Source organism: Cygnus olor, chromosome Z, assembly GCF_009769625.2.
Source record: "Cygnus olor isolate bCygOlo1 chromosome Z, bCygOlo1.pri.v2, whole genome shotgun sequence".
NCBI classification, from domain to species: domain Eukaryota; kingdom Metazoa; phylum Chordata; class Aves; order Anseriformes; family Anatidae; genus Cygnus; species Cygnus olor.
In genome coordinates, this window is record NC_049198.1 from 14,777,113 (window position 1) to 14,800,900 (window position 23,788).

Consider the following 23,788-nt stretch of genomic DNA (forward strand, 5'->3'; position numbering starts at 1 on the left):
CGCTCTTTCAAAGCTGCAAGAAATACAGGTGATAAAATACCGATAAGCCTCATTTGTACAAGTACAAACAAGGAACCATGCCGTTACAGAAACTTACGTGAATAAATACCCCACAAAAAAAGCAGCCCAGCATTGTCACCAATGGCAAATCACCATCCATCGGATGTGTTTATTCGCCACTAAGCTGCTTTTTCGATACTTTTTTTTTTCAGTCCAGGTCTCTTGCCCAAACTTTGAGCTAACAAAGCTCTATCTAGCAGAAGGAGTCATGTTACATGAAGTAAAGGCAAATGACTAGAGCCAGGAGACTCTGAGGTGTCTTCCCAAAAATGCTCATAAGTACATCTTCATCAGTGATGGTGGCTGGGGAATAATTTCTTACTACCTGGAACTTGTGGGTGATCATGTTAATTAAGATAAAGCCGTAAGTACTGTTACAACTACAGTACATGACTATTTCCACTACAAATTCTGCCACTTACAAAGGCTACAACTTCCTTGCCTTTATCACACTTATCAATTCATCTCCTACCTTCTGAAGAGAGAAGGCTTGAGTTATTTTATGCTGAGTTATTTTATGCCATGTTTTGAACACCACCAAGGAAGAAGCCCCAGGCAGGCAGCAGGTTCGCCCTTCCTACCTTCTGGCAACTCCAGCTACTCACAGTCTCCTGAAAATGTGTCCTAAACATGTTACCTATACTGCCCACAGCAGCCCCCAGCTCCGAGGCATCCACAGCAGCTTTCAGGTATGGTGCAGATCAGCCTCGCTGCACTGATCTGACAAGTGCCTGAGGGGGTATAGCTGCAGGCTGCTATCATCTCCCTGCTTGTAAGGTGCTTTGTGTACACTACACATCCTTTTCTTCTTCTCCAAAGCACAGCACATATGTGTTCTGCCTTCTGCCAGCAGACAGCAAGGCATCAAGATGCTCTGCAAGTCCTGTGGTGGAACACTCAGCAGAAAGCTGAGAACAAGAATAAAATGGCCAGGGTCAACCAGACAGCTAGAAAAAATCAAATGCTGACATGAGAGCTACTGAAATTATAATGGACTAACCGGAATCTGAATCCATACACATCTCTGAAGAATCATGCTACGCTCAGAGACTTAGTGGTGGTGCCCAACATGACTACCCCAAATGAAACTGGGAGCAAGAAGCCACAGCAGAGCAGAACAATGTAAAAAAGAATCCCATACCACGGTCATGGGCTGACACAGACCTTGAGAAGTCAATGCCACAAGGCACTTTGTCACTGCAAAACCTCTCTCTCTTTAAAGCCTGCAAATTAAAAAAAAAAAAGAATCTCACTGAAAGTGAGTATATGGTTCAAAACTGCAATCTTGAAAAATTCTGTCTTCTGCGTGCCCAGCAACAGTCTGACAGAGTAAGAAAACCCCCACCTCCTCCCCTTGCTAACAGCTCCCTTCCGGAATTGGAGCGATGCATTTTGCACTAAGCTCAAAAGTTTTCACAACAATTTTCCAACCTGTCATCAGGGGCTAACTACCATATTTTCTTATGGGTCTCATGACAGATGGCATTTTTCTTACAGCCCCATCTCCTGGAATCGCAGTATGTAACAATCCTTCTTTTTTTCTAAATGAAAGAAATAAATGCTCTGAATTTATGGAAGCAAGCCAGGGAAGGGGAAGCCTAAAAGAAAACAAATAATAAGATAACTGAAAAGACCTCAACTAGTTATTTTTAATACCTTGTTCATTTCTACTCAAAATTTCTTTTTTTTTTTTTTTTAATTTCGCTGTTCGTATTAATCATTTGATATCCTAAATATTATAATCAATATAGAAAAAAAAATGTATGTCATTTTGGCTTCAAAGGGATTTCTTACGCTTTAACATAAAAGACAGCTTCACAGAACAGTATAAAAGAGTCTATAGTTAGTGCAGCTGCACTCAATATTCATATTCAAATAAACAAGCAATTACAAGCAACAGATACAAATGGCTTAATTCATCTTGAAATGAGGGAAGAAAGCATGTGTACATGCAAGCACAAACATGTAAAAAGCACTAGCTTCACTAATGGATGAAAGGACGAATTTTTCTAACTTCGGCCATCTTCCTACCACACAGAGCAATGCTTCTTCTACTTGTATGCCAAGGAGCTTAATGAAGGCACCTCACCAGGGCTACATGTGCAGCAACCTGAGACATAATTGGGTTCTGCACTGTGTAAGGGAAAGGAACCCAGGACTTGTGTCATCCGTATCTCCTCTCCTTGATTTTTGCCCCTCAACTTGACATCAGTCGCCATCGGACTGTTTTCATTTCATGTTGGCTTATGCCTCCCACATCTTGTCCACACAACCAACCCTTTCACCAGTTTTTGGCAGTGATATAAAATAGGGCTAGCTATCTTGTGTATTGGTATTAGCTGGACTTCAACCTCAAACTGTGGGGATGGCACTACTAAACTCCGTGATACGCAGTAAGGAACACAGGTTGAATAACTCAAATATTTAATGGCTCCAAGTGCTCTTGCACAACTCCCACAACATGCCCAGGAAGATTAAGAATTAAGAGAATTAAGGGACTGACTTCCTCTAAAGGGCCAAAAAGTGCAGGAGCTGCTTTTGGAGGTCCTAGCAACACATGCAGGAGCAGAGAGTACATAGAAAACAACTTCTTGTGCAGTGATTTACAGCAAGGGTAGGGGGTGATTGCTGGTTTTAGTCTGGAATGAAGTTGTAGCCAGTACTGGACTATTCATGGTCAAGGTCTCCTCCATCAGCCTTAACCAGGGGGTTCATTTTCTCTGAGAGTTGCCACCATGTGCTGCCTGGAACCTTTCAAAGAGCTCTCCTGCTGAGGAACTTGGTAGGGGACTCCAGGTATGGAGCTGCCCAGTTACTCCCCAGCTCATGGTTTCACTTGCTGCTGATGGCTTAGCCCCTCCCTCATTACAAAACTCAAATTCTTAAACACATAAAATTTGAATGATGCAAGAAAGAAAAGAGAAAGAACATGGCAACAAATTAAAAAGATTAAAAAATGTTGCGCACAGAAGAAACACCCTGAAATTAGATGTGGAGAACAATGAAAGACTTTACCAAAGCAGAAAAGAAAAGGGGATTTTTACTAATGTTTAGACCTGCCCAGTAGCCTGCGTGCAAAACAGGTGAATTAGCAAAGTGATTTTAAACAAAAACTGCTTTTGAGTAACTAGAAAAATGAGCAAAAAGGTATGCATCACCATCAGGGAAAACAGAGCAGCTAGAGGGAAGGCAAAGTGTATTTAATAAACTTCTGGCTGCCAGCACTATCACTTTGCTGTATGACCTGTAACAGAACTTCGCACATCATTCATTGAACAGTTTCCACTGAAACAGATACTACAATAAATCCAACTTAATTAAATAGATAAAATATAGATTTTTCAGTCTAGTAGAGTCGCCTGCAAAATTAGTGTTTTTTACCCAACTACCTGCAAATGCTTCAAAATTAAACTAACTCTCACCTATATTTGAACCTTCACTGTTGAATACAAAATAAAGCAATTTCCATTTCCTTTCAAGTCAAACTGCTCTAAGTGGTTCAATTTTTCTTTTTGTTTCATCTAGTAGATTTACAAGGAGTCTGCAGAAACAGAGAGCTGACAACCAAAGTATACAAAACTGCACGCAGCTGTTTGCCACAGTACCTTGCTCGGTGTATTCCATAATACCTTATTCAGAGATAGACGCACTGTAGAATAATTCATATTGAATTCACTGTTGAAAAATGCTAGGAAAACAACCACATTCAAATCCTTCCAACTCCGTTGTGCCTCCAGAGAAAGCCCGAGTGAAGAGCTGGGTCTTGTGGCATTCCCAGGAAGCTAACACCTGATTCTTCCGAGAAGGTGGAAATAAGCTTTGTTTGTGAAACATCACTAAGTAGATCACAATGAAGCAATCCGCCCAACAACGCTGAAATATAAAACTGTGACATAAATCACTGCCTTTGAAAAAAGGCCTTTGAAAAATAGGCATTTTTCATCACTATTGCTGTCTGGACAACAAGAAGAACCAGAGAGTACAATATGAGCATCAGGCTTGCATATTCAAGTAATGGAAATTCAGAATAATTACAGCTCTGATTTGAAGGATGTTATGAAGAAAAAAATCAGGATGCAAGATGGTGAGGGACAAAATTATATAGGAGCTTACACAATTTTTCAGTTAATTAAAAAAATTAAGTGTCTAGCTAATGTTCAGCATAGCCAATTAAACCTTGTTTTCTTGCTTTTTGCTCTTTTAAAATTTAAATTATTTTAAATGAGGTGTCTTTAAAGTTATTTTAAATTTGTCAAAGCACTTCAATATTTCTAAAACATTAAGTTAGAAAATATCAAGATTAAACGTTTTCCTACATATTTTCATCAAATACAATTACTTATCAAGTGTGACCAAATTTCAAAAATCACATCAGTGCTTCTCACAAATCTGTTTTTCTAGCAAATTTTTGTTTGGCATCAAAATTCCTCCCTGATGTACATATGCCTTCATCTGAGGTACCACCTTCTCTACTTCCTGCTGCTGTTTCTTTTGACCAACAACCATCTTCTTATGTGGACTGGAGCTCCTCCACCTTTTTCTCCACCAAGCCTGTATGTCCAAAATTAGTTTCATCATTTTGTTTTGCAAGGTCCACATCAAATAGATACACATTTTTAAACCCATAGTACGTTGCTGTCGTTGCCCCCAAGGTTTTCATCTAAACCATGCTTAAAAACTTTACATAATCAACTAACAAAATGAAGAACTGACATTCAGTACAAGCTCTTGGTTAGGTCTTGGTTATGGGTTCGAGCCGCCATGATCACTCTGGTATGGTCATGCCATTGTACTGATGTCTGGGAAGCACCTGATTTGGGTTAGCAACTATAACTCATCTTTTTTGGAGACTGGTGAATGGTACACAGCAGCCTCGGGCCCAGCAGTGGTCACTGCACAGCAGGAACACAAAATGTCAGAGCAAAGGCCAGCCCAGCAGCCAGACCACAGGTTGTGCAGGTCTAGGATCTTCAAACACCAACTCTCTCTGCAACAGCTGTTTAATCTCACAAGAGCAGGAGACTAAGATGCTTAGCATTCTTTATACATTTTCTGGCTTCTAGCTCTGGCCTCACATAGCAAAACCAGCTTTGTTAATCATCATGATCCCAGAGGCAATATTCTCTAAACAGTATTCTGGGCATTCCTCTGAAGCATTTAGCAGGAGCAGATTTCCCTGAGCAAATCCTTGTTCCTTCTGGTTGTTTTTCACGCAACCCAGTACTAACAAGCCCAAAACATTCATAGAATAAGCCCTGTGCTACACCAGTTATAATTATGCCACCCACCGTGTCCAGGAGATAGGGCAGAATAGCCACTTCTCTTTCACAACGAGAAATGCTTGCTCTGGTCACAGCTGAGGGAGACATGCTCATGGGGCTCTTCCTGCCAATGTGCTCCCAAGTCAGCAAGACTTATCCCCCTACCACAGGCAGGTCTGGCTCTGACTTCGCAATAACCAGTGGAGCTGTGAATGAATACCACAAATGTCTTGTTCATGCACAGAAACAGGTTGGGAGGAATCTGTTAACTAATTATCTCTCTCCCTCTTTCAAGGGCTGATAAAGCTCATCTTATAAGCAGCCAGCTTTTTTACCTCCCATTTTTCCAAGAGGGTTGTAAAACCTCACTGCTCTGGTGGCAGGGAGCCCTTCTCTCACTTCCAGCCTAAATTTATTTAGTCAGTTTATTGCTGTTGCTGTTGTGAGAACACTGGCCTTTAGCCTAAACTGTTCTTCTCCCTCTTTGGTATTTATTCCCCTGTGATATTTATAGACAATAATCACATAGCCTCTCTGGCTTCGTTGTGCTAGGATAAACAAGACAAGTGCTCTCTCTGTCTTCAGCAATGCATTCCCTGATTATCCTAGTAGGACTACCTCTCCGCACCTGTTCCAGGCTTAACCACCTCCCCAGAACAAGGACGCTCGAAATTGCACAGGATATCCAAAAAGATATCCAACAGCACCTTGGGCAACAGCATTGCAGCCCTTCCGTACATGCTGGAAATACCTTGGCGCACACCAAGATGCTGCCACTCTTTTTCCCAGATGCTTTTTACTGAGGGTGTAGCTTTAGCCATCCACAGGTGAGAGATACTCCCCCAGCCACCGTGCCTGGCTTTCCCAGCTGAGGAGAACCCACCTCACCAGAACACGTTTCCATTGCCATCACCCTGCATTTTGTACCACCGAAATCCAGCTTGTTTCTAAATTCTGCAGGTCTTAAGGTCACCCAGTTCTTGCTGTATGTCACTCCTCAGTCTAACTCTAGTATGATGATAGCCTCTTTCTTTGTGTTAACAGCAAACTGCTTTAGCACTCTCCTATGGGTGAACCAAGGATCCTTCATGGAAATGTTAAAGACTACCATTCTCTTTAAGGAATGGTACCATTACTTCCTCTTCAGTCTGGTACTTTCAATCAGTTTAAATTCCATTTCTGATGCCTAAATTCTATTTTGGTTGATAATATCCTATTTCACACTTTACCAGCCACGTTACTGACATCCAGTAATCTGGTTTTTCTGTAAAATTTCCATAACATTAGTTAAAAAAAATAATCAATACAGTTTGACACAATCCACCTTTGGCAAAACCTCATCAAGATTTGTCCTACTTTCCTTTAATCTCTGTAAGTTCAATTATCGCTTCTTTCCAGTTAAGGCCGACTGTCTCACCTTCTCCTAAAAGCCTGTTGGGGCTCAGAACATCCCCCTATCATTTTAATGTAAGCAAATTTTACATTTGCTGCTCTCCACTCTAAGCCATTGTTTTCATAGATCTGTTTTAATATTGGCAATGCTTATGCATTTAGCAATTATGCCATTCCAGTTATGCCACTCTCCTCTTTGCTTGATTGTATCCACTTTGTACAGCTTTTATAAAACATTTACCTCAACACTATCTGGGGTCACAAAGAAGGCTGCAAGAGGCACCCTGACAGTTCAGACAGTGGAATCTCAGGCTGCAGTTTTGCTTTTTCATGTACCTTATCTTCCCAGGCTTCTGGCCTTACAGAATAGGAATTCATCCAGCTGCATAGAGGTCTATCTCTAAGAGTTTGTGTACACCTAGAAACAGATCATTCAGCACAGAAATCTTGCTAATACATTCAGGTCTTATTTTTCATATTATTTTTGTATTACATATTTTATATTAGATATGAAAATATGTAATATTTAAAAATATGAAAAATGTTTTCATATTATATTTGTTTTTATTATCTACAGGATAAAAGTCTAACTTCCAAGCTCCACAGTGAATAAACGAAGCAGAACTTAATATAAAGATAACCACTGTTAGTACAGTTATTTTAGCCAACTCAAGAGGGCCAATTTTTAATGTAATGGTGCTACAGTTCATATACTGCACTGTGCTGTGGAATCCACTGGAAGGAATGAAATCTGCTTATGTCAGTCTGGCAGGTATTTTTGCTGACCTTTGAGCCATCCTTTTTACCATTCGTTATTGTCAGATTTTATAATAAAATGCTAACAGTCATCTTTTCCTATAATTCAACCTTATAGACAACGGTCTTGAAATGGCTCAGTGATGAAGCAATCACTGGCAACATAACGTGATTGGCACCAAAATTCAGTCCTCTCACAAAGCTAAGTCATCTTCACTAGACTCTTCCACACTGCCTATTACTGACTCTAGATTACATCTACCATCATGCTGTCTACCTCGGTTTAAAATTATTTTAAAATTTAAAATGTCAGCTGGGCCATTTCACTCTTGGCCAAAGCGATGAGGTTGAACTTTCTTATAGAAAAATTAAAAACAAGTTCTGAATTATTTTTCCTGCAAAAAAGTAACGGTCCTGGAAATACAACACAGAACATTACTCAGATGACAGATTCCCCCAAAGAACTCTGTCCTTCTACCATGTCTATTCCCATGCACACTGGGTGAATTATTGTTGTCAATAATACTGCTATTTTGCTTGGCCAGTAGTACCCACCATATACGTAACGGGTAAGACCATAATTTCCAATAGCCATGAGCAAAATTAAAAAGGAGATTAGGAATGAGAAAAAAAATATGTTATTGTCTGCAGACTGTAACTTGATCAACAATGATAATCCAGGGAATGATAAAGGCTGGGCACTTCAGTGCTAGACACCCTTTGTGATATTTCAGAGATCTGGCTTGAAACCAAGAACTTCTGTTCTGTGACAAAATCCAGCATTTCAAAATGTGATTCTATTTCAAATTAGAAAGCAAAGTGTTGGCCTTTCCCATCACGTAAAGTTCAAAATCTATTTCTGAATACAAAAATGAAAGCTGTGGATACAGCAACAGCATTAAATATTGCAATTAGCACTGTAACATAAACCTAAAGACAAGATGGAATTAATAGAAGTACAAAGTTGAAATGTTTTGACATAAACTGTTTTGCTAAAGTAGACTTCCCCCTGGAGAAAAACACTGAAAGATGCAGTCTTGAAAAAAAGTGTAGACTAAGATATCTGCAGCTTTCAACAAAAAGCTGCACCAATGGGAACAAATGGTTTTGTAATCGCTGGGTCGAAACAATTTAACACAAACGTGTACTTGCTGCCACGACTAACAGATCTAACAACTGTAGACCAAAATTTTAAAAAGGAAATAAAATATTAACTAATATAGCACTGACGTGATCTCAACTTAGCTTTAAAAACTAAGTTTTTTTCAAGTGCAAATGATGATTTGGAGAGCTCTTACTGGTTCTAATCTGCACTATAAATAGCCAGACATTGTGAGAAGTCTCATGCTTCCAGTAATACTGGTAACTTCTGAATTGATCTCATATTTTATTTAACGAAAACTCCACACTGATGAACTAGGGTTGCTATACCACAAATGAAACAAGCCACATCACAGACCATCAGGGAAAAGGTAAACTAAAAAAATGCATTATATAGCTTGTAAAAAGTGTAGCAAGGGATTTCAGAGGAGGCATCAACAATAAACTAAAATCCTTCTGGGGTGAAGCCAAGATAGATTTTGGTTGAGATATGCCACAGCAAAGAGGGCATTCCCTCTTCCTTTGGGACATGAGTCATGCTGGATCACTCTGCTCCATCAGCAGAAGACCACACAGACCCATCACGTCAGCCACACAACGAGTGCGAGAGTCGCTGTGGTGGCTCGTGCGCCTCTTGTGAGATACAGACCAAGCTGCACACGTACTAAAAAGCTGCTGCAGTCCCCTTCCTCCTACAGACCTCCCAGGCCAGATGCTGCTGGTTGCCCTCAGGCCCTGCACCCCTCCACCCAGCACTGACTCAGCTGTGGACAGCACAGCTTCTGTCTGTGTGTCCCCACAGGCTGTTCCACCTTGTTGTGCATCAGTGGACACATTATTTAAGAGATGACAAGAGTTCACAAGCATGGGCCTGGAGTAAGACACACACAAACCTCGCTTAAAGAAAAAAAAAACGGCAAACAAAAAAATGCAAACAACTGACAACAACAAAAATGGATAAATGAATAAAGCATGATTTCCCTGCCAGCTGCTGTGAGTCTGCATCTCAGAAGAGGTGTACCCTGAGAAGAGCTGCTCAGTGCAGGAGCAGGCAGCTGGTATGGTCAACCCTGGCTGTAAGGTCGGTGATGGCTGCAAGCAGGAGAGAAGCCCAGAGGTTTCTGAGAGGGAATTACAGTAAGTGAGCCTGTGATCAGTCCATACAGTGCATTTCCAGAGTTACTACAGAATAAAGGAAAGTCCTGCCTGAGATGGAAAATATTTTTCTAAGAAGCAACCTACCTGTAACTCTCATGAGAAACAGCTTACAAGAAAAACACCCAGATGCTCACCATATGATTTCCTATTTCCACAAATGCTCCTCAGACTGGAGCTCTCAAAGAAGGAAGTTTTCCACCAAGAAAGAAGCTAACCAGTTGCATTTACATCTTCTCTGTTTTCATGCAGCCAGACACGAATAGCATGACACACTGTGTGAGGGAGAGAGGGAGCCAGCAGCAAGCACCACGAGGTGAGAGATCATTATCAACCAAATGCTTTCCGATCCAGGATTAGCAGCAGGCTGAAAAGAACTTCCTGATCACAGCATTAAACAAGGGTGAGAGAGCGGCTCTCAGGGCACTTCATTTCCGATGCCTTCGCGATGACCTTGTCCATCCCTGCCAGGTGAGTCCTGTCCTGTGACTGCCACAGAAGGATGTTTGACAGAAGGGATGAACCAGGCACAGACACTTGCCATGCCATGCGGTCATACTCCTCAGAGAAGCAGCGCTGGCCTGAACACACATTTAGCTTAATGACCCGCAGGACCACCTGCCCATCACCCGATGGCAGCCTGAAACAACACCTCTGGGAACGAACCCCCCTTTCCTTAATTCCACCCAGTGGCACCACTGAAACCAGTAACACTCTGGTTTCAGATTTAATTATTTCATCTTAATTGTCCAAATCCCAATCATCGTCATCCATGCAACTGAAGCAGAAATGAAACTTGCTGGAACAACTGCCTGCAATGGTCAAAAAGAAGAAATTGAAAACAAAGCAGAAAGAGTGGAAAGCAGGGAAATGGCGAAAGGAGGCCAGGGAAAGGAGGCCATGGCAGCAATCCTGAGCGGAGGCAGATGCCAGCCCCTTGGCCCGCGAAGAGCTGATGGTGACCACAGGCCATGCTCACCCCATGCTCTCTGGGAAGGGCAGTGGGGAGTCAGGTTGCCATGTCCTCAGTTCCTTCCAAGAAGCTCTGGCAAGCAGCAACACGGGGCCAAGCCATAATGAATTAACTCTTGAAGAAAGTCCTGCTGGTGCTCAAACCTTGGCAAACAAGGCACCAAATGCACTGGCTAAAACGATCCTTTCCCAGGTACTTGAACAATGAAGTACACTACTATCTGCATGATTTTTTTTGGATTACAGCATTGTCTAGGAGCCCTAATTTCAATTGCTTTCACTGTAAAAGGAGAGAGAAGTCAGTTTCTGACTTCAGAGTTTGTAAATCCAAGTAGGGAGGAAATAAAGGTCCATGGCTGTCCCCTATCACTGGCCAGCAGCAAAATCAAGGAGCTGTATCACCCAGGATCTGGATCAGTTCTTGATTTCCTACACAAAAGTGCTTGTTGGTACAACTGAGAGCACGACGGCACTACTTGAAAGATAAAGCTAAGCAAGTTTTAATATCCCACTATGAAAAGAGTGATGGTAACTACTCCTTTGTGCTACAACTCAGAAAACAAAAAATTTCAGTGCAAAAGTGCCAGCATGTCACCATGGCTCTGACTTGAACCAGTCAGTCTTCTTCATGCCTTAATACTATTTTATGATCTAATACCTTCCGGATGACAGTTGCTTAGTTACAAAAACTCTCAGATCAACAGCTACAACATCCAAATCTTGCCAAAGGTCAGATCCCACTGCATGATCATTCAGTGTCTTAAAGACATGTCTTTTATTATTTTCCTTAGCATCTGAGATAAATACTGAGACATTTTACTATAACAGCTTGCGCTCTGTTGAAGCAACAGTACAGCCTGGGACAGTATGTGCAATGCTGTCATTGTAACTATAGACATACTCTTATAATCTCCTATTACATGAACTTTGTATCTTAGCCACAAAAAAAAAAAATCAATCCTGGAAGAGAATAGAATAATGAAGCTTTTGCCTAGCAGTAAAGTTTTAGAGAAAAAGTTTTATAAAAACAGGATGAACATTTTCAAGCTTAGCCTATGCAAGTTCTAGATCTTGGTATATCACCAAGACCTTCTGCCTGGCTGGCTTGCCTATTTGCCAAGTCCTTTTCCACTCCCCCTGTTCCAGCCACTTCATTTGTACCAATGCATCACCACATTGCCACAATCTCTTATTGCCTTCCCTGTATGTTTTGTACCAACACATACAGCTACATGGCTATATATGTGGCACATATGGCTATATAGCTAATACACATATAGCCACATCTCTGGCTATATCCTGCATGTCTAATTACTCATTCAGTCCGTGAAGGTTGTTTGCAAGCATGGGTCAGCATTTAATAAAATTACTTTCAGGCTTGGAGTAACTTCAAGAAAACTTAGACCAGTCTGGCAGTCTACTTTACAGATGGGAGGCTCATCTTCCTCATTTACGGCTGTTTTCTGGTGAGACAAACACTTCACTCTTCCTCTCCTAACCTCAAGAGAGTTCAGACATTTTAATGGTAAGTGCCAGTATCTTCTGTCGCTAGTGTTACTGCCAGAGATCAGCGTCTCTGCTCTCTTGACAGTACATGCTTTCAGACTATTTAGCTCCCGTCCCTGCCTTCTTCCCTATCACAACAGACCATAAAACCAGGACAGATAATGGATCCCGGGGGTTTCCACAGCTGAAGGTTCCTTAGCCTACCACCCAAGTCTGGAAACAGCCACTGCAGAAGCTGGAGATAGCCAAGTGACTTCTCTAGTGAGAGTGTGGATGCATTCTCTATAGATTACCCTTGAAAACCCTCCTCCATTGCCTTGGAGCTTGCTGAGAATTGCCCTAATGCACCTCGAATGATACAGCAGGTGCAACAGGATTTTAAGAGCTGATGGGAAGTTTTTGACAACTCACCCTCCACATCCTACCACTCCAGAAACATATAGCAGATACAAGGAACTGCTCAAACTTCCAAAAATACCGTGAATGCATCAAGAACTGCCCGGTTCTCTGCTTAGGAAGTGACCACAATGCCCCTATTGTTCTACTTACTTATACAGTCTTGAAGGCAGTGCTTTGAAGTATGCAAGTGGTAATACAACACAGAGACATGAATGTTTTTATACCTGCTGAGCTTTTATTCACCCCAGTTCGTATTAAGAGTCTTTGTATTACAGAATTTCATTATCAGCTTGAAAGCCTCCTTGTGAGTAACCCTGGAAAGGCTTGTTTGTGTAAATCGCTGTACTCATTTTGTACCCTACAAACAAAGAGGAGAAGGACCAACCTGTCAAGGAACTGTTCCCTTCACAATGAGGTACAAAGCAGACAGGCAGACCCAGACCCTGCACAAGCAAACGCATTTTCCCCCAGGGTCAGTACTTGTTAGCATCTATTAGTTGTAGAATTTCCGTAGTTATCTGAGTAATGTCAGAAAGATCAAAGAAAACCCAACTGACTTAATGAGCCATTTGCAATTTCACTAGAGCTGCCGTGCAGATTGAAGCATGAAGTCTTTGAGACAAGTAGATATTAGTGACAGCACACAGCAGCAGTGCTGGGAGAATGAGCATTTACTTTACATGCTGAAAAACACTTGCTGTTTTCTGTATACACAGGGTCAGACTGTACTTGGAGAGTGTGATGATAGCATCACATAAAATATCTTTATGAGCAGCCACCCAGCACACACCAGGACTGCAAACAGGTGTTCTGGTGCCTAACAAGTTACAAGCGAGCCAAATCAAGGAAAACACCATGAGGAAAAACAAAAACTCCCCCCAAAACCCCAAAGCCAAGCCACCAATTAAGTGGGTGGTCAAGCTGGTGACCACCATGTCACCTTCCCTTCTGGACTAAATCCCAGAGGCTACTAATATGCACTTAAATCTATATTAGTATGTAATAAGGTTATTAAAAATCCTGTGCTCTTGTATTTTGTGGTATTTTAATACTATCCCAGGTTTGTGACCAGACAAACCCATCAGACACAACCACCCAGCACCTCCCAAGGGATCATTATACTAAAATCCTTGTGCACACCGATGCTCCAGTGATGAAATACCACTAAAACATCTGTCAGTAAAACCAGATGAATACACACGGACCATTCTAGATTTTACTGTGGAGGACCATTGATGTAGCAGCAAGATGCTTCAGCTGACAGCAAGGTCTCATCACGCTGGTCTGTGTGCAAACCTAGAGACTGCTTTTTCTGAGGAAGGGCTAGAAAAGTAATTTGAGGAATAGGAACCCTAAGGATTTGGCTGCATTGCACAGCAAACTGATGAAGTCCATAGTAATAATAGTTTGTGCCTTCTGTAAAGTGAAAAAAAAAAAAAAAAGAAAAAGAGGAAGAGTTGCCTCCAAAGTCAAAAATAATGACATAATGATGGCCTAGCATGCTAGCACTACAGAACTTAGTGAGGGACTGGGTCTGCTCTTGCCTCCTGGCAGTTTAAGAGCTCACACAGCCTCTGTGCCATGGGTTGCTGAGAACTAAAGCCAAACAGCTCATTTGAAATTGCTGCTCTCAGGCAGCCCATAACATCGACAGACATCAAGACTACAAGGAGGAAGTGCACTCATGCAATTAGCAAAATACAGTTGTCATTTCCAATATTTGTTTTTCTACATAATTTAAAAACATCAACAGTCAGTACCAAGTGTGGATCCAAAACAACAAACTCTCACTCTCCCAGCAACACAGAAACCCTCAAAAATTAAGCTGGATGAGATATGGCTTGGAGGAGGAATGCACCCTCTGTAGCTGTCCCCCAAATCCCAGTTCTTGCAATTTCAAGGATTATTTTTCTTTTAATATCTACCTATTTGCTAGCTAAATCTGACCCTGCTTAGTTTATGACTGTATCCAGAGATGACTTTTCTCCAGACAGCTTCTGTGTCCTACTTACCACCCCAGTTATTAATGCTGCCTATGCTTTGCCTCCACTTCAAACGTTCCCGTTTGCAGGATACATATATATATATATATATATTTATTTTTTTTTGCTTTGGTTGCTAAGGGGGAAGCTTTAGCATGGTGGACAAGGATTTAGTCACATGTGAGCTGTAGGGAACATTATCCTTACAGATTAATTTGGAAATCAAGGGGGACAATACGCTGTGTTTATTTTTCACTCCTCAAAAGCTTTAAAAGTACCTCAAGATTCTTGTGTTCTCTAAACAAGATCTGTTATTCCTCAGTATCATTCAACCAGAGACAACAAAGAGAATATAATACTTGTCTCCAGTGTCATTTACCAGTCAGAGATAAAATTAGTAATTTCACTACAAATCAGAAAACAAACTACATTAATATAAGGAACAGCTCAACACGCATCAAAAGGTTGTTTCACAACTGTCTTTCAGATGTACTAAAGGCAGCTCCCTCACTGTGAAGTTAATTCAATAAGCAGAGGGAATGTAATTCATTTGGTACATACTGTTTGCTAATCAAAGAGTACTTCTTGGCACGTAAACTGTGCATGACAGAATGTTAAGCCTGAAAACATATTGTTAGTCCTCCAAGTTTTCATCAAATCCAAGAACGTAATGTACGCGCATGCAAGTGAGTCTCCTCATTCAAGTAACAAAGATAAAAGCTGTGTAATGAAGTTCTGTAATGGTGATCCGTGGTCCTGGGGAGAGCACACAAGAAAACTTTTCCCCCTGTATTTGTGCAGGATAGAAAGCTTGATGACTTTTTCATTTCTCTTTCTTTCAATTATTATCCCACTGAGTATCGTATGTTCTGACAGCAGCAACACCTATGAGCAAAGTTAATCAGTAAAAAACAGAATCACAGAATGGTTTGGGTTAAGGGGCCTTAACAACCATCTAACTCCAACACCCCTGCCATGGGCAGGAACACCTCCCACCGGACCAGGTTTCTCAATGTCTTGAGCACTTCCAGGGATGGGGCATCCACAGATTCTCTGGGAAACCTGAGCCTCACCATTCACCGCTCCATTTGGAAGCTTCCTCCTTCCAAATATCTAATCTAAATCTAACCTCTTTTAGTTTAAAGCCATTCCCCTTTGTCCTATCACTACACTCCCTGACAAAGAATCCCTCCCCAGCTTTCCTGTAGGCCCACTTTAGATATTGGCAGGCTGCCGTGAGGTCTCCCCGGAGCCTTCTCTTCCCCAGGCTGAACAACCCCAGCTCCCTCAGCCTTTGTAGGAGAGGTGCTCCAGCCCTCTGACCATCCTTGTGGCCCTCCTCTGGGCTCATTCCAATACATCCATGTCCTTCTTATGTTGGGGGCCCCAGAGCAGGGTGCAGGACTTCAGGTGGGGTTTCACAAGAGCAGAGCAGAGGGGCACAATCCCCTCCCTCGCCCTGCTGAGCACAGTGCTTTTGATGCAGCCCAGGACACAGTTGGCCTTCTGGGCTGCCAGTGCACACTGCTGGCTCATGTCAAGCTTCTCATCAACCAACACCCCCAGGTCCTTCTCCTCAGGGCTGCCCTCAATCCATTCTCTGCCCAGCCTGTAATGGTGCTTGGGATTGCCCTGGCCCAGATGCAGGACCTCAGACACGGTGCAGTGGGGAACAGGGTCAGGAACAATCTGGAAAGGCACGAGCAACACCACCTCAGGAGACTGCAACACTGGAGTGTTGCAACACTGGAGACTGCAACACTGCAACAGTTGGAGCAGGTGGGCCTACACCACAAGCAGCCACACTGAAGAGCTGCCAACGTGGCCGGTTTGTTGGCTACAGAGGAATATTCCACCGTGCTTCTTCATGCGACATGAGCTGCAAAGCAACACAAAGGAGCATGGTTCGCTGCACAGTGTCTGCTTGCAGTTTTCCTGGACTGACAGATGCTGCAGCTGACAGAAACCACATCCTCCCTCCCAAACCATTGTTCTTGCAATCTTAAATAATCTCATCAGTAGCGAACAATTTCAGAGATGAAAATCTGATACGTCTTATTGTATCCACAAGGATCTGAACTTTGTTCTGTTCTCAGAATTAAGTAGATAAGTAAGTGACAGTGACCACTGTTAAAATGAGGGGGAAAGAAACAGGCAAGCAAAGGTTTTATTTGAAAATGCTGAAAAGGAACATTTTTTAAATATAGTATTTCATTTAGGGGAAAAAAAAATATGAAAATTCAGCCTTATTCCATATTTACATCGCAAATTCAATGTTCCAAAATTCAATGTGAAGAAAAAAAAACCTCGCCAGGTACAGTTACAAAACTGTGTCCAAAAGCAACATGCTGCAAAACTCTTTGTCAACATTCATTAAAAAGCAGAAAGTAGTATAAAAATCTATACGTGTTTGCAGTAACTGCCAGATAGCACATGTGCAATCTACCTGGACACAATAATGGGATCTGACGTGTGTACTCATTCTGAAAAGGACAGAATAATGTCTCCATGAATAATCATTAGATGGTTCAAAGCAGCAAACACAGTGCAGCTGGATCATATACCCTGACTCCTTTAGTATGGATTACATACTTTTAAGTTACTGTTCTATTAATGCAGTGAGATTGGAGAGAATTCTGTAAATTCCACTAGTTGTATTCCACCCTTAATTGCTCATCTATTTATTTTTAACAGGATCATCATCACATTAAGGAGCAGTTTTGAGTATACTTGATGTTTACTTTCAGAGCAGTTAACTCAATATACAAGCTCCATTTCTGTGTGGTTTAACACATATTTCAAGCCTGTGTCTTCACGCATCATATGTATTTTTTTTTAATAACTACTAGGATTTCAATTTCCATACCAGCTCTGGAAATGATTTTCAAAGTCCTTTTCTTTTGTGATGGTTAAAAGAGCTATGCAAAGACAAAAAAAAAAAAAGTATCCATGAAGCAGATATGATTACACACTTAGGGCTCATGTGAAAATCTCAGTTGCAATTTGGAAAAAACAACACTGCCAGGTATTCCTGCCCAATTATTTACTAACATTTCAAGTGGTTTAGTTGTAATCTCTAAATTTGTTGTGGACAAGAGCATACTGAGAGTTCAAATACAAATCATTCAGAGCTTAGACAAACATATCCAGAAACCATTTGAACCTTTTATTTTTTTGAACAACTTCAAGGAAGCACTTTATGAGCCAGAGGGGAAAAAAAGGTTTTTTAACTGGCTATTCCATTAATGCAGCAAGTTTTAAGATGAACCTGGTTGTTTCTCAATTGTGCTACTTCATGTTCTAAAGAACACTCAGAAAGATGTTTATCAGAGAAAAGAAATCCCTGAACAATGAGGTGAGTGTTTAACAGTAAAACCCACTGGCAAAGTGGGATTTCAGTTCTAAGAAGTGCTCTTCAGATTCACCACTAAGAGAAACACACAACCCAAAGGAGTCTATAAGAACATTAATGGAGGATACACAAACACCTGCAAGTACAGTCACACAAGCATTTGTGAATCATATTCAACTGCCTGTAAAACCATTTGTGTCACCACTTTGTCTTTTCAGGTAACATGTGTCCCTGTTTTTCCTAGTTAACAGTCACTTGGGAAAGCTGTCATGAAAACAGTTCAATCCTTCTCAAAAGTGAGGCATGTTTTCTTCTCAGGACGTCTTCACAGTGTCATAGACACTGTGCCATTCGTCACAGAGAAGAGGACAGTGCTCTCAGTAGACAGACATTCCTGGTACAGGCACCTCCAACCAGATAGCAGAACATTAGCAGGCCATTCATCCCCATTATATATTTTTCCTGTCTGTATTTTTTTTTCATTCCTTTTTTTTTTTTAAGGGAAAAAAAAAAGCTCTTGTGCTTTAGCATTAAATTTCAGGTTTCCTAGCAAGTTGTCAAGAACATAGTCGCACATACATGCCTTTAAGCTGAAAATTGGCTGTGATTTATCAAAGTCAGAACAGTATAAATAATGCAAGTCTTGCATAGACGTTTTGCAATGTAACAGCCAATGGCCTGCCAACACAGCATTCCAAATACACAACCTCTACAGTGGTCTCCAGAGTTTCTTTCCTCAAGAAATTCTGTATGATAATCAAAGGGCTGTTAGAAGGCAAGTGCACCCTAATGGTGTCTTGACAGCTGGTATAGTGTATGATCATATGCAGAAAGAAGTCATGCATCCTTAAGGTGTATAAGGATAGTAAAGGATGCAAAATTCTGCACTGTCAAGACTTTGCTAACAAGCCAAAATGAAAGAAAAATGATTTACTCGGTACCCGAGGCCTGGTGCATAAAACAGACTTAAATAAACTCAGTGCAGCCTAAACTTAAATATTGTATTCAGTTCTGAGCTCCACAATATAAAAAGGGCATTAAGATACTTGAAGGCATGCCCTCCAGAGGAGGGAAACGAAGCTGGTAACAGGGCTGGAAGGCATGTCCTGTGAGGAGAGGCTGAGGACATTTGGTTTGTCCATTCTGGAGAAAAGGAGGCTCAGAGGTGGCCTCATTGCTCTCTGCAGCTTCCTGAGGAGGGGAAGCAGAGAGGGAGGTGCCAGTCTCTGCTCCCTGGGAACTGATCACAGGACACAGGGGAACAGCACAAAGCAGCACCAGGGGAGGTTCAGACTGGACATTCTTTACTGTGAAGGTGGTCAAACATTGGAACAGGCTTCCTAGGGAAGTGGTCATTACCCCCCATTCTTCTCAGTGTTCAAGAGGCATTTGGATAATGTCCTCAATAAAATGCTTTAACTTTTGGTTAGCCCTGAAGTGGTCAGGCAGAGGGACTAGATGGTCTTTATAGTTCCCTTGCAACTGAACTGTTCTGTTCAGACAAATTTGTCCACATCCAGTGAGGAAATCTGAGGGAAGATGATCAGTGCCTATGGTGAGAAACCACATTCAAAAAAACCCAAAACATCTGCATTCAGGTAAATGAACGTCAAGCCAATCCCATATAATTTCATGATGAGTTAGTGCCAGATTTTTTTTTGAGATACAAAAGCTCCTCCTTAAAGACGTTTCACCAAATACATTAGGATTATGCCCAAGTTCTGACTCTTAGTCACAGTAGCATGGTAAAAACAGATCTGCTGGAGTTTCTTGAAAATAAATTAGAAAAAGCAGCATTTCTGACACACGTTCAGCACGGTCAGCAGATGTCACCCGCCAGGAACTTACCTTTCTGTGATTGTTTCTCTGAGACCACTAGCAACCCCTTTCACCACTGTACTAGCCTTTGGTGTCAGCACTACTTGAGAAATAAAAAAGGAGCCCTTCTTTCTTCTTTCAGTGATTGATGCCTGGAGGAACTGAATCAGTTTTTCCGGATCTGTTGTGTTTGCCCATGGAGCTGGCATCATCTGGCCTGGCCAAAGAAATGGTACCTCGAGAGCCACTGGGCTGTGATAAAAAACCAGCACTTGGTGTTCCTTTTCCCACAGGTACTGGAGGCTTACTTCATGGGCAAATATAGCAGGACACATTTTGTTTCCATACGTGTCCTTGAGCATTTGGACAAGCTTTTCATGATGATATTTCTGCATCCCATAGAAATGATTGAAGTCCAAGAAGACCACTTCTTTTGGGTGGTCAGCAAGAAATGCATTGATCTCTTCCAGGCCCTCCTTGACTTTGGCACTGAATAAGCCGTGAGCAAAGTAGAGTTCGTTGTCTGGGTCTCTTGGCTTGGTGGAAATCCTAAGATCAAAATACCGTATGCCTGACCCCAGCTGGCTGGTGAAGTTCATGGTCTGTGTAGCCAACCACTTCCTCATCAGCTTTTTAGCTACAGTCCCAAAAACAGACACAAAATTCTGGACCGTTTCTGGCTGTTCAGGCCCAACCGGAGAGGCTTCATCAATGTAGAAGCTAAAGGAGTCATGAGACCCTAAAAACACAACAAAGGAAAATAATCAATATTGGATTTACATGTTAGAAGGCATTAGTGATTCTTTTTTACTGAATGTAATTTTCTGACCTGTACCAGCACTTGACAACAAACTCCTCCCCTGTCCTTTTTCTCAATACACAACCTTCGTCTGGCAGCATTTACCCACCAGAGCTTCACAGGAACATGACTGAAAGGCAGTGCCTGCTTTACAGTTTATCTGGGCTCTCCCTCACTCTTTTAGCTCTTACTTACGCCTTTTATCCCACTTAACTCAGAGGGCTCTGAACGTCAAAACAAGCCTGATGTAATTCCAGCAAAGTCACACACGTAACAAATCCCTAGAGCCAACAAGAAGATGAGAATCTGGCCCTCCACACTGAATCGTGCACTGTCTAGTTTACAGAACTGAAGAAAAAAACACACACTTGAGTTGAAAAATGCCAGGACATGTAACCTTTCTGACCTTTATTTCAAGTCTCATCTGGTCATCAGTAAGGTTACTAAATGCTGTTTTCCTTCGTAAATACACCTCTAAAATTCTTTGATTTCCCTTGTTACATAAATGAAACAGAGCTAAGGACAGCATTGTGTTTCTCTGCTAAAACACAGCAACTTCATGGTGTGCCTTCAACAAGAACAGAACTACTATGTAACATACCTATGTAAAGAGGCTGCCATTTTCTACAGCATAAGGTAGTTGCATACAAAAATACCTAGGACAATTTGCTCTGCAGAATTCTCTTTATGTCAAGGTATGTCCGTTAAAAAAAGCTACACACTTATTTTAACAAGCCTTTAGATCTTTACATGAATGAAGCTGATAATGCTAATGTTTTGGACATCTGCAAAAACATGATAGTTCTCCGTAAGGGACTTTGCCTTGCTTTATGGAGGGATAAGCTTACCCTAGAAGATGCTATCATCCTTGTGTACTACCAGCTTTCTGCAGTCTACATAGACTGTCTGACCAGTCTCACTGTCCCAGCAGCGGAGGATGCTGCTGCTCAGAGTCACCACAGCAAGGAGAGGAGGTGTGCTCCTCTGCCTGCGCCACACCACTTGCAGAACTCCTCCAAGATCAGCAGGACTCGCACCTCCAAAATGGACTGTAGTGCTAAGCACTCAGAGACCCAACTCCAAGCATCAAAAGTAGTTCAGAGAACAAGTCGTGTCTTCTGCTATTGATGCTTTTTTAGGTGCTTTTCAAAATCACTTTCCAAGGCACTCATGCTGTGACAAATAAATATCATATTAACGAAATCCTGCTAGTCAGTCATTTCTGATGGCGATGCTATTTTAACTGAGCTGGAACAAACCCTATAAACTGAAGTGACAGCTGTAAAATTTTCTTCTTTAACAATAAGTGGAGTCATGACAAATCATCTTAAACTCTGGCTTGAATTTGGCTTTGTTTAATCTGAGAAACGTCTTAAAATTTTGTACACCCCTGCTTTCCACAGTTGTCTCTTTGAACTGCATTTTACTAGTATTAGATAAGTTTTTCATTTTGATGAAGCTTTCTACTGCTATGCGTTGAAGCAATACCATATTCTTCACAGCACCTGATTAGATCACGGACTATCTTGTTACACACTGATATCCCAAGGGGCCAGATCTGCATACAGAATTTTAATGGTAAAACAAATGATTAGAGCAGTGACTTATGTTTCAACAGTGAAAAATCAATGAGATACATTAAACGTTCTGCTCAACGTAACCTGTACTAATCCAGAAATCAAAGTAAATCCAGTCCTGTTTAAAACAAAGCATAGTTATTGATATTATCAAGGACGGATCTTGCAAACTCTCGCTTTGTCCACTGAAGTTCCTTTGATTTCAGTAGGATTTACATCAGAATAGGTATATATGTACAAACAAGAATAACTGGTTGCAGCAGTGGGCCCCAAATGGTAGTAAGATTAATTAAACCATTTGCCCTTTATTGTCAGTTCTGTAGCCTCTGGGAACCTGCAGTTGCAGAAGAGGCAGCTAAGCTTGACCACCACAGCCAATATGCAACGTATACTGTGCCAAGCACTACTTAAATCTACTGAAGTCAAGAGAGGCAGCACAGTTCTCAGGGCATAAAACAAAGGTGAAAAACTTGACAGCTGGCAGCTACCAGCTATCACTAACACAGAACATGGGGTGGGGGGCAGAGGGGAAACATCATAGATAGAAGCTACTGACCATTACAAGCAGGATAGACTACATTTTTTTTTCTAAGTTAAGGGCTTCATGCAAATGTTTGAATCTAAAAAATGGGTGAAATTTCACAGTGGGTGAAAGGTACAGAGAAGAGGACACAGGACACTGAGAAAGTCTATGTTTTTGTTTTGTGACTAGAACAGGAAGGACCCACTAAATTCCACAAAGAGAAAATAAAGCTTAATTAAACTCGGTTTACAACAAAAGGAACTGATGTGAGCTGAGCTCTTCCAAAGTATGTAAAGGTTCCTCCTGACTGAAAGAAAAACAGCAAATGTTTTTCTCTTTCCACATGTATAAGTAGTTTGATCAGGTCATTTTGAATATTTATTCTCATCATGCACTCATCTGTATTCCTTCTGCCTTCAACCTGCACTCCCGTCGGAGCCAGTTTGCTCGCCTAACTCTGGGAAATTCAAAATCCTTACACCTGGCAGAGCAAATTAGTGTATGACCTTTTGTATTGCCATGTCCCAAATCACTATGTTCCTGGTAACGAGAGGATCCTGTATGGACATACACTTGTTTTTAGCAAAAAGCTTTCTTTCCAGTCTTGCTTTGGTACACAGGGACACTCTCGTACTCCTTTGCCACTGGGAAGTGGACTTGTCAGCTCTCTGTATAGCCAGATCTCTGCTCCTATAAAGAAAGGATGCAGGGTTGTCCTGTTTTTGGCTGGGATTAAGTCAGTTGTCTTCATAGAGGCTGGTATGTTGTATGATGCTGTGCTTTGTGATGAAAACAGTGATGATAACATGGCAATGTTTTGGTTGCTGTTGAGCAGTGCTCACACAGAGCCCAGGACGTTTCAGCTCCTCGTGCTGCCCTGTCAGTGATGAGGGGCTGGGGATGCACCAGGAGCTGGGAGGGGACAGGACCTGGACAGCTGGCCCAGGCTGGCCAAAGGGGTGTCCCACACTGTGTGGTGCTGTGCTCAGCAATAAAAGCTGGGGGAACAAAGGAGGAAGGGGGGACGTTCGGAGTGATGGCGTTTGTCTGCCCAAGAAACCATTACAGGCGATGAGCCCTGCTGTCCTGGGAGGGGCTGAACACCTCCTGCTGATGGGAAGCAGCGAGTGGGTTC

At 41.8% G+C, this 23,788-nt stretch overlaps 1 protein-coding gene across 2 annotated transcripts in view; it reads right to left on the reverse strand.

Annotated features, from left to right (window-relative positions):
* Window positions 1-23,788, reverse strand: part of PLCXD3 (phosphatidylinositol specific phospholipase C X domain containing 3) — a 90,883-nt gene that overhangs the window by 16,959 nt on the left and 50,136 nt on the right. For both annotated transcript variants that reach the window (XM_040540085.1, XM_040540084.1), the window contains exon 2: window positions 19,785-20,493. In XM_040540085.1, the coding sequence (XP_040396019.1) occupies window positions 19,785-20,493 (709 nt within the window). The remainder of the gene's footprint in view (window positions 1-19,784; window positions 20,494-23,788) is intronic.